At 43.2% G+C, this 12,013-nt stretch overlaps 1 protein-coding gene across 1 annotated transcript; it reads right to left on the reverse strand.

Annotated features, from left to right (window-relative positions):
* Positions 1-4,835: 4,835 nt before the first annotated feature.
* Positions 4,836-11,363, reverse strand: si:dkey-16l2.16 (ras-related protein Rab-35). Its single transcript, XM_029635332.2, has 6 exons — positions 9,470-11,363; positions 8,939-8,989; positions 8,671-8,794; positions 8,256-8,380; positions 5,765-5,889; positions 4,836-5,378 (listed from the first exon to the last, which is right to left on the reverse strand). The coding sequence occupies exons 1-6, from the start codon at positions 9,528-9,530 to the stop codon at positions 5,229-5,231; spliced, it is 636 nt and encodes a 211-aa protein (XP_029491192.1). The 5' UTR covers positions 9,531-11,363; the 3' UTR covers positions 4,836-5,228.
* Between the last annotated feature and the right edge of the window lie 650 nt (positions 11,364-12,013).

Genomic DNA, 12,013 nt, shown 5'->3' on the forward strand with positions numbered 1-12,013 from the left:
CCACCTCCTGGAGGGAGACAGATTTTCCGCCAAGTTCAGCCTCTCTCTTCCTCTCTGCTGCAGTCGACTGCATGTTTCTAAAGTTGCTCTTCACCAACTTCATCCTGAGGGGGTTCCAGAAAGATGGCGGCGAGTGCAGATGGGATTTTATCTTGCTCCGAGTAACTTTTATCCCTCTCAAACTTATTTAATTGATTTGATTTATAATAAACACAACAGAGAGCAACGCTCAGTAGACCGTTAACTTGATCAGAAACTTGGCAAAGAAGAAGGCAGTTGCTAACTGACCACTCATACACCAGGTAGAAAACACCACCAGACTCCTCAGGAGAATAAATGGAGGAATCTGGACATTCGGTTGATTCAGGAACTCTTGTCAATAGTCCTGCACCTAAAAAGACAGAGACAGAATTGTCTTAGCGTGAACTCTAGGTCAACATAATCGATGCTGTCACTATAAAGATAAACAAAAAAATTATACATGAAAATACATAAATAATTGTTGACCTCAAGATGACCCTGAATCATGCATATGAGAGTATCGGAGAGCTTAAACGTGCAACCACTGCAACCTCTGATAAATGTACTGCAAAGGAGAAGACCATTGCAGATATGCAAGAGCGCTTGTCGGAGTGATACCGTATACGGCAGGGCTACGGCTTTGTGGTGTCCCCGAGGACCAGGGTGAGAATGTGAAGCACATAGTAAGAGACATCTGTAACCATGTGGTTCCGGACTTCCACAAAGGATATATGGACATGGCTGTGGATGCCGCTCATCGTATTGGGACAAAGCAAGATGCCATCGGCAGCCGCTCGATCATCATTCAGTTTGCTTTCCGCACAGCGAGAGATGCCGTTTGAAAGAAAGCAACGGAAAGCACCTTTCTGAAAGAGAGAAAATATTGATTCGGTGAGGACCTGACTGCAGCACACAAGGCAGCAAAGGCAAAGTAGTGGCCTCTCGTCCAACAGGCCCGAAATCAAGGAAAGGGTGGGTACTACAGGGGAATCAGAGCCTTTTTCGCTGACAAAAAAATTAATTAGACTTAGGGGATTTGCTCCACCTTATCCTTATCCTTAGCCTTATAAGGTAGCCCCTTCCCCACAACAAACTGAGCATTCTAGTTTTGAATTGTGGTTATGGTTTACAAGTTAAGACTTCTGTTAATACAATTATGAAGCACCTTTTTATAGAGACACATTCATGCAAAGAGGACTATAATTTTTTGAAAAATCAGTGGGGCAGTGACATTATCTTGGCCCACGGGACTAATCATTCAGCTAGGGTGGCAATTTATTTCTATTTTTAACTTTTACCCCTTTTACGTGGTATCCAATTGGTAGTTACAGTCTTGTCTCATCGCTGCAACTCCTGTACGGCCCCGGGAGAGGCGAAGGTCGAGAGCCACGCGTCCTCCGAAACACGACCCAACCAAGCCACACTGTTTCTTGACACAATGCCCGCTTAACCCGGAAGCCAGCCACACCAATGTGTCGGAGGAAACACCGTACACCTGGCGACCGTGTCAGCGTACATGCGCCTGGCCCGCCACATTTTAGCAGACAATTTCAAAGGGACATTTTTGTTTACTCAAATTGACACCAATGGACATTTGCTAGTAGCGGTCGTCAACCACATGGACAGGTTATGTGTTGTGTAATATACTGTATATAGATACTGTTCTAGTCCTCCAAATTACTTACTCTAGAGGAAATTGAGGAAATGTTTTACATTTTTATGAGAAAATATCCATCCAGTCAGATAATAGTTGGTGGGGATTTTAATATGGTTTATTATGAGACTGATAGATTGCCCCATAGGCCTAACATTGGTGTGAACAAATTGGTGACTTTCTGTCAAATCCTGGACTTAATTGACATATGGAAAGTTAAAAATCCTGGAGAGAAACAATATACATGGAGTAAGAGAGATCTTCACTACAATCAAGAATTGACTTGTGGGTGATGGGCTCAAGACTAAAGGTTAACACTGTAGAGGTAAAAATACTGCCTGCAGTCCTGATGATCATAAAGTCATATGGCTGACTGTAAGAATGTGCAGTAATGATGATAAGAAATACTCGGGTGGTTATTGGAAATTGAATAACTCATTGTTATTGCATGGTGATTGAAAAACTGTGATTAAGAATCTAATTTCTGTTTACTGAAATGTAGCTACCTCTAATGCAGAATAGGGGAAATATTGGGAACTGCTGAAATTTAAAAATCCACTCTGCCTGTATTACTTATGGGAAATGGCTTGCTTTAAGAAGATGTGAGGTAGCTGAGCTCTCTGAGAAAATAGCTGATATCACACTTCATGAGGAAGAATCAACTACAGTAGATACATTTTATGAGGAAAAGGCTAGAGGTGCCTTCATAAAGATCCAGAAAACAATGGCTTGAAAAAGGCAAAAAGAACAGATACTTTTTAATTTTGAAAAGAGGAGAACTCAACATACTTCGAATAATTTAAGATTAATGGGGTAACCGCTGAGGATAGAGAGTTGTTATCAGACTTTACCACTAAGTTTTATGAGAATCTTTACTCCTTAAGATAACAGTTTGAGTGACTCTAAGGTTCTCCTTTATTCAATAGAGAATGTTAACTCGGTTAATGAAGAATTCAAATCGGTCTTGTTGTCAAGATTTATCCATTATGGACATCCGATATGGGGTTGCTCGACTAAAAAATAACAAATCTCAAGGTTGTGATGGATTAACCTCTGAATTTGACAAAACATTCTCTGAAGAAAGAGCAAATGTTTTACTTGAAGCCTTTAAGGAGGCTATAAAGAAGGGAGAACTACCTGCCTCTCTGAAGCAAGGGGTTATTACTCTCATACATAAACCACAAGGATCTCTTCATTATTGATCATTGCTGTCCAATCACACTCCTAAATGACGATTACAAAATTATAGCCTAAATCTTTGTGAAAAGGTTAAAGATACGCTTGAATGATCTGATTCATGAATGTCAATCATGATGTATGAAAGGGCACCATATATCTAATAATCTGAGGCTAGTGTTAGATTGAGAATTGTGATGTATTGGATGACTTTCCTGTTACCTGATTTTAAAATTTTCAGAAAGCATTTGATACCGTAAGTTACAATTTTATCTTTGATTGTCTTAAGCATTTGAAGTTTGGTCATTTTTTTGTTGATGCTAACTCTGTGTAATGGTGGCAATAGCTGTGTCAAACTCTCATGGAATATCCTCCACGTTTAACATTTACAAAGGAATACGACAAGGTTGTCCAATCTCACCTTTTTTATTTTTGTTATTATCTCAAACCTTATGCTCATTAGTTTATCAAAGTCAATTTGAAGGCATTTACATTCCAGGCCAGAGAGGTCAAGATATCCCAACTGGCGGATGACACCTCACTTTGTTTTTGAAAGATGTCACAAGCTAGATTAGCATTGGATAACGTGAAGCTGTTCCCCAAAATCTCAGGTTTGGATTTAAATCTTTCCAAATGTGAGATGTTTGTTCTGAAATGAGCTGTCAATCCAGCAGATTGTAACATCTCTGGAAAAATATACTGTAACCTGCCTTGGTGTAAAGATAACCAAAAATCTTAAGGCTGAGAATAATCTTCATTTGAATCCTGTAACTGAATCTATAAAAAATCCTCATGGTTAGGGAGGGATTTAAGTCTTCAAAAGAGGGTGCTTTTGTCCAAAACTGAGGGGCTATCTATTGACATTCCCAAATCCACTTACTGTAGATAGATAGGCTATTGTACAAATTCACATGGAAAAACAAGCCATAAGATAAGAGATGTTATCACCAACAGGGTTTTTGTGATGGCGGTCTAAATGTCTTAGACTTCACTTTCTTTAATTAGATATAAGTCAACTGGGTTAAAAGGTACTTAAAAAAACACAGTTTCTGGAATATTGTACCTCATTTTGTTTTTCAGAAGCTCGGAAGGTTGACTTTTTTACTACAAATATTGTGGGTAAACTTCCTGTGAAATTGGCAGCTTTTCACAAGCAGGTTTTAATGTGCTGGGCTTTGCTGTATAAACACAACTTTTCATCTCATCATCCGGACAGCTGAAGAAGTTCTGGGTTTGAACAAGCAAAGAATTTCTACACAAACTGTCAGAAACCATCTCAGGGAAGCTCATCTGTGTGCTCGTCATCCTCACCAGGGTCTTGACGTGACTGGAGTTCTGCGTCGTAACCGACTTCAGTGGGCAAATGCTCACATTTGATGGCCACATGCTGGAGAAGTTTGCTCTTCACGGATTAATCCCAGTTTCAATGGTACCGGGCAGATGTATGACGTTGGTTTAAACACCGTTTCCCATGCTCGTTCAATGAACCATAAACAATTAATGAACATGCACCTGTAGAACGGTCGCTAAGACAGGTCACATTTATGAAAACTTAGGACACTAAAGAGGCCTTTCTACTGACTCTGAAAAACACAAAAAGAAAGATGCCCAGGGTCCCTGCTCATCTGCGTGAATGTGCCTTAGGCATACTGCAAGGAGGCATGAGGACTGCAGATGTGGCCAGGGCAATAAATTGCAATGTGCGTACTGTGAGACGCCTAAGACAGCGCTACAGGGAGACAGGACGGACAGCCGATTGTCCTTACAGTGTCATCCGGAAATCACACCTGCGGGACAGGTACAAGATGGCAACAACAACTGCCTGAGTTACACCATGCAGGAACGCACAATCCCTCCATCAGTGCTCAGACTGTCCGCAATAGGCTGAGAGGCTGCACTGAGGGTTTGTAGGCCTGTTGTAAGGCAGGTCCTCACCAGACATCACCGGCAACAATGTCACCTATATTGCATATAAAGGTACACATTCACTTTATTGCTCACTGTTTATTTAGACATGTTACATTTTTCACGACAGTCTTTTTCATTACAAATAAGACATATACATCACTCTAGTCACTTTTGAAGTCATTAGTGTATTTCCTCAATTAGGGGTTTTAATGACAGTTTGACACAGTGGGGATCCAGTTTCCCTTTTAATGATAAAATGACATTATTATGCATTCATAAAAAATAACTGCTAAGGTAAAAATTCGGCACATAATAGTGGTTCTCTGTCCTCACCCTCTTGTAATCTTGCCTCAGTGCAATGTCAACATGTAATGTCCTGGCTCTTTCCCCATGAGTGCAGACAGACTTTGGATGCTCGACTCTCCATTGGTCTGTCCTGTTCTTAGAAAATCGCCTTCCTTTCTCTCCCTCAGCAACACTTCTTCCCCCTCTTCCTCCTCTCTCTGTGTCTGTGAGAATTGATGTCGACCGTTTCCTTCTCTCGTTCCCGCTCTCTCTCTGCACGACTCTGACTCTGCTTCTTTGTCCGAAGGACCATGTGAGTGAAAGCCATAAACATCTGAGGGAAGGAGAGATGGGGAGAAGGAAAGAAACAGGGCAATGACTGTAAAATACATACACACCCAGATACATACAGAAGTGCTATTCCTTGGAAAGGGAATTAGCCACCAGAACTAAGTTGAAATAAATTAACTGTTTTAGAGATATGAGATGACCATTGTCACACTGGTGTGGACAATTTATTGGCAGTGTAATTATTATATATTTCTTGTCATTAAAAAAAGCATAATAAACTGATAATTCCCTGTGAGAGCCATATCAGGTCTCAAGCTCAGCTTTCCCAAAGACATCTGGGATATTTGAGGCTTAGTTTGTTTTTTATTATTATTAATGAGGAAGTGAATGAGATACACCCTGAGTTTAGAACATGGCTACTAAGGTCACCTCTTCCACGTTGATGTTTTCTTTGGCGCTCGTCTCAAATACCCGGACGCCAACCGACTCCCCGAAACGCATTGCATCCTGGGAGTCCACCTGCTTCTTGGAGGGGTCGTCATTCTTGTTCCCCACTGAGGGAGGGCGAGAGAAAGAAGTGGGGATGAATGAAAGATGTTTTGGACAGCATAGTACACTACATGACCAAACGTATGTGGACACCTGCTCGTTGAACATCTCATTACAAAATCATGGGCATTAATATGGAGTTGGTCCCCCCCTTTGCTGCTGTAACAGCCTCCACTCTTCTGAGAAGGCATTCCACTAGATGTTAGAAGATTGCTGCAAGGACAAGAATCCATTCAGCCACGAGAGCATTAGTGAGGTCAGGCACTGATGTTGGGCGATTAGGCCTGGCTCGCAGTCGCCGTTCCAATTCATCCCAAGGGAGTTCGATGGGGTTGAGGTCAGGGCTCTGTGCAGGCCAGTCAAGTTCTTACACAACAATCTTGACAAACCATTTCTGTATGGACCTCGCATTGTGCATGGGGGCATTGTCATGCTGAAACAGGAAAGGGCCTTCCCCAAACTGTCGCCACAAAGTTGGAAACACAGAATCATCTAGAATGTCATTGTATGCTGTAGCGTTAAGATTTCCCTTCACTCGAACTAAGGGGCCTAGCCCAAACCATGAAAAACAGCCCCGGCTGCTCAACCATGGAAATCCATTTCATGAAGCTCCCGACGAACAGTTCTTGTGCTGACGTTGCTTCCAGAGGCAATGTGGAACTCAGTAGTGAGTGTTGCAACAGAGGACAGATTATTTTTACGCACTTCAGAACTCGGCAGTCCCATTCTGTGAGCTTGTGTGGCCTACCACTTCGCGGCTGAGCCGTTGTTGCTCCTAGACATTTCCACTTCACAATAACAGCACTTGGACATGACTTGTTGGAAAGGTGGCATCCTATGACATGACCGTGCTATGTTATAGGCGCGGCCCACGCTTGGATTGCGTCCTACCTGACAGGTCGCTCCTACCAGGTGGCGTGGCGAGAATCTGTCTCCTCACCACGCGCTCTCACCACTGGCGTCCCCCAGGGCTCTGTTCTAGGCCCTCTCCTATTCTCGCTATACACCAAGTCACTTGGCTCTGTCATAACCTCACATGGTCTCTCCTATCATTGCTATGCAGACGACACACAATTAATCTTCTCCTTTCCCCCTTCTGATGACCAGGTGGCGAATCGCATCTCTGCATGTCTAGCAGACATATCAGTGTGGATGACGGATCACCACCTCAAGCTGAACCTCGGCAAGACGGAGCTGCTCATCCTCCCGGGGAAGGACTGCCCGTTCCATGATCTCGCCATCACGGTTGACAACTCCATTGTGTCCTCCTCCCAGAGCGCTAAGAACCTTGGCGTGATCCTGGACAACACCCTGTCGTTCTCAACTAACATCAAGGCGGTGGCCCGTTCTTGTAGGTTCATGCTCTACAACATCCGCAGAGTACGACCCTGCCTCACACAGGAAGCAGCGCAGGTCCTAATCCAGGCACTTGTCATCTCCCGTCTGGATTACTGCAACTCGCTGTTGGCTGGGCTCCCTGCCTGTGCCATAAAACCCCTACAACTCATCCAGAACGCCGCAGCCCGTCTGGTGTTCAACCTTCCCAAGTTCTCTCACGTCACCCCACTCCTCCGCTCTCTCCACTGGCTTCCAGTTGAAGCTCGCATCCGCTACAAGACCATGGTGCTTGCCTACGGAGCTGTGAGGGGAACGGCACCTCAGTACCTCCAGGCTCTGATCAGGCCCTACACCCAAACAAGGGCACTGCGTTCATCCACCTCTGGCCTGCTCGCCTCCCTACCACTGAGGAAGTACAGTTCCCGCGCAGCCCAGTCAAAACTGTTCGCTGCTCTGGCCCCCCAATGGTGGAACAAACTCCCTCACGACGCCAGGACAGCGGAGTCAATCACCACCTTCCGGAGACACCTGAAACCCCACCTCTTTCAGGAATACCTAGGATAGGATAAAGTAATCCTTCTCACCCTCCCCCCCTTAAAGGATTTAGATGCACTATTGTAAAGTGGCTGTTCCACTGGATGTCTTAAGGTGAACGCACCAATTTGTAAGTCGCTCTGGATAAGAGCGTCTGCTAAATGACTTAAATGTAAATGTAAATGTAATGTTGAAAGTCACTAAGATCTTCAGTAAGACCATTCTACTGCTAATGTTCGTCTATGGAGATTGCATGGCGGAGTGCTTGATTTTATACACCTGTCAGCAACGAGTGTGGCTGAAATAGCTGAATCCACTCATTTGAAAGGGTGTCCACATACTTGTGCATATATAGTGTATGTTTATCAGTTCACAATCGGGCATAACACTACCACATTGGACTGGAAGTCTAAGTCATTCCTCAGTGAATTTTCTTCATTCCTAATTTTCTTCCTATTTTACTCTTCATCCATCCATCACATCAGCACACCAAACTCACCTAGGATCTTACAGACGTTGTCACAGTTCTGAGTGATCTCATTAAGCCACCTCTTCACGTTCACAAACGACTCTGGGTTGGTGACGTCGTAAACAATAATCACACCGTGGGTATTTCTATAATACCTGGTAGGAGAAACAGGGAGAAAGTGGAAAATAGCAAAGGATTGTAAAAGAGTACTGTATAAAAACAGGAAATCGCTGCATTGTTTTTCGGGTGATAGTTATCGTTGGCTGGCACTTTGTCCCGGGCTGGTATCAATAGCACTTCACTGAGTTAATGACTATAAAACTGAAAGAATGAAACTAACTGAAATTGAGAGTAAATTCAAACCAACTATGGTGATAAACAGCGTTCGTATTGATATATAGCTTCTATACGTGTAGATAGATCATTGATATAGATGATAGATTACGTTGAGGTGATGGTCCTGAAGCGCTCCTGGCCCGCCGTGTCCCAGATCTGCAGTTTGACTCGCTCCCCGTCGATGTCCACCGTACGGATCTTGAAGTCCACGCCGATCGTAGTGATGTAGCTACCTGCAGGCCAAAGCAGCAAGGTTAACTCAGTGACATGCTAAGCACACAATCTTGAAGAAAATATTTTAAAAAACACAGTTCCTAACCACTCGCATTCAAATGGTTTAATAGTATATATTGACCAGATAGAGAACAGCAACTCACCAGAGAAGGAGTTATCTGCAAATCGCAGTAGTAGACTGCTCTTCCCTACATCTAGAACAGAGAGGTCAGACAGGGATAAGAGGTTAGGTGATTAGGCCTTTCTTCATTCACTTCTGAGTAGACAGTATCAGACTACTTACTGTCCCATTACTAGTAGCCTACATATGGCAAGCCACATCACTAGAGCATGGGTAAATGTTTTAAAATCTATCATATTGTCTGAAGAGTTAGCGACAAATAAGTCTCCTTTGTAAGTCATCAGAACTGTAAGCTTGGTGAGTAAGTGAGGCATGTTCATCATAATCACCCAATGACAAGCAGATTGACTGATATTTGCTGTGTTACTAAGGAGATTAAGCCGTATTATTAGCCTAATTCTTTAAATCACAACTCGTACAATATGAGCTGCCTGCTAAACATCAGTGTAACAGCACGGCACACTTGAATTACACTACTATTTTAACACAGACAGAGTAAGCACTAAGGGACCACAGGAACTTTGTATGAAAATGGAAGTTAAGATGCACTGACTGGAGTCTCCAATGATGAGCAGTTTGAAGAGATGGTTGTAGTCCTTTCCCGGGCCCGCCATTTCTGCAGACGGTGCTGTTGGTTTCAGTAATCCTCTCCCAATAAATGCAGTTCCACAGGAACAGATTCCAGTCTTCCCAAATCCCAGGATGAAACAGTCTCCCCCCCCAACGCTACCAGTTCAGAATGGAGGAAGATTTTGTACAGAAAACATCCACAAAACACTTACATTGCAATTTCATTTCCAGTTGATTTCCCAGATCAGTTCCAGTCCAGAATTATTATTCAATATTACAAACTATTCCTGTTACCTCGCAAGTGCAATATTACCAGTTAAATCAAGCTTATTTCCAGTTTAGTACATGGCATTCAGTTGTCGTGCTTAGGCCTCGGTTGGTTCTGGTTCCACCTCAGTTCCAGTTCCTCCCACTATCTCCAGTAGGGGATTCCCAGTTATTTGCAGCACCACATTCCGACTCATCACAGGTTTACCTAAGTTCTCTTTCCATCAGTCCGGTAAAGTGTTTTTCCCCCTTAAAGTTGGGCTGCAATGACAGACTGGTGAAGGACTTCTGACACGTTAAACTCTACACATGGGCAAAGAGACTATCCTCGTCAAATTGCGTTCTGGCAGTCAGTCACTACATCCATGAGCGTCTGAAAGTGCTCAGTTGTTAGTCTGTGTCCAAGGTAGATGGATTGTTGTTGCTTGATTAGCTAATACTTAAGATATTCCAGTGGGTAGCATACGGATGTAAGGATTCACGTCACTGCTCTTCTCAGTTACCACTCTTGCTTATCCCACAGTCTCACTGTCATCTCTGCGTCAAGTTATCACGCACCTCTTACAAGAAACAAAATAACAGGCAGAGGGGCCTGAAAGGTTGTACAAGCAGTGATCAAAAGCAAAAATCTGAGAGGATGAAGTTCTTCCTCTTTCAATCTACAGTCCATGCAACGTTTTCATCCATTGAACTGCTTCGGTCTCAATCCCTTGGTTTCTCTTCCTCTCTGAGCTATGGGCGGAGAAATGGTGGGCGCCTTCACAGTATTTGGTTTGTTTCAGGCTTTCCTCAGCTCCCTTCTTTGGACCATACCCTGAAAAAGAACCGTCTGTATGGAATATTTATCAATGACAATATACAGAGACAGAGTGAGGAGACAACCTGTAGTCTGTCATTGTCAAAACTTCCCTGACTGTATGCCAACCCAGTCCCTGTATGCACCCTCCCTTCCCTGTTCACTAGAACAGCTGTCTCTAAATTTAACGTTTCCAACCGTTTGCCCTCTCTCCACACACATTAAATATAGGCCTATATTAACCACATGAAACATCAGCTTGCATGTATGGTTGAAGGTGAGCTGGATTGGGAAGAAGTTAAAACAAACGTTGGGGGAAATGTTATATGGTTAAATAGTAGAGAGGATATAGGTATCATAGAAACATACTTTTTCTTTGATATTCACTAAGTGAGCAAAGTATTTTCGGGGACAACTCAAGAATCCCTCATGTCTGTCCGCGTCGCCGATTTAGGGCGAAAGAATACAAAAAGACTGAGGACAGTTTTTTGTTCCATAATAAAAACAGGAAAGAGTACAAGGGGCGAGCAAGTTAGTTCTTGAAATTGAATCCTGACACATTGGTACATAGTTAAAATATTTGCTAGGGCTTCTTCTTCGTCGTGATTATCAATGAAACCATTACTGAAAATCCTGGGAAAGTGTCCCTCCCTAGTCCCTACAATCGTCAGCTGTCTGAGAAAAACAAGTTGGCTAGGTCGCAACAATAACACTCGTCGTAAATTAGGTACAATCGCAAACTATTCAAAAACAGTTGATGACACACACCACAACGTTTGATTTAGTTTAAACCATAGAAATGTGGGTTTAACACACTTACCTACCATGTAACCAGAGGGCATTATCAGCAGCTAGGATCAGCAGTGACTGTCTGAGCAGAGGCTAGATTCGTTTGTATCCGGGATCTTTGGGGATTGCCATGAGCAAGCCGCTCGCCCACAGACGAAGTTAAAAGTTACTTTCTCGTGGAAATTTGATAAACGCAAAACACAACTCGGCTAGATAACGGTATAGGAATAATTCCTCTAGTGTAGCTAAATTTCTATGCGTATTTCAAACGCGTCGTGCTACAAAATGATCAATTGCGATCACCAAAACGATGACTTGTGCAATTGGTCAGTCCGAAGAAGAAATGCTAGGATCTGTTGACCGTTCCAGACGTCTTGGTTCCGGGGGGGTGACTCAGGAAAGTTCGGAGCCTTAGACTGGTCCACGTCTTCAGGCCACACCTGAGTGTTGTGGAGTTACTTTCATCCAAATCATGTGCTTCTCCCTCCTCTCTGTTCATCCCATCTCCCTTCTTGCTCAATGTGCTTTATCTTGTCTCATCAATACATACAAAAAAACGAAATAGGGCTGTTTGTACTATACTTGTTTAATGGGATTATTGTAGTATTTGGCAGGGTTACTTACACTCGCTGCAAATAGGAAATAGGAAAACTGGGGAGGGAACCCAATATTCTA

This window comes from Oncorhynchus nerka, linkage group LG26 (assembly GCF_034236695.1).
Source record: "Oncorhynchus nerka isolate Pitt River linkage group LG26, Oner_Uvic_2.0, whole genome shotgun sequence".
NCBI lineage: Eukaryota > Metazoa > Chordata > Actinopteri > Salmoniformes > Salmonidae > Oncorhynchus > Oncorhynchus nerka.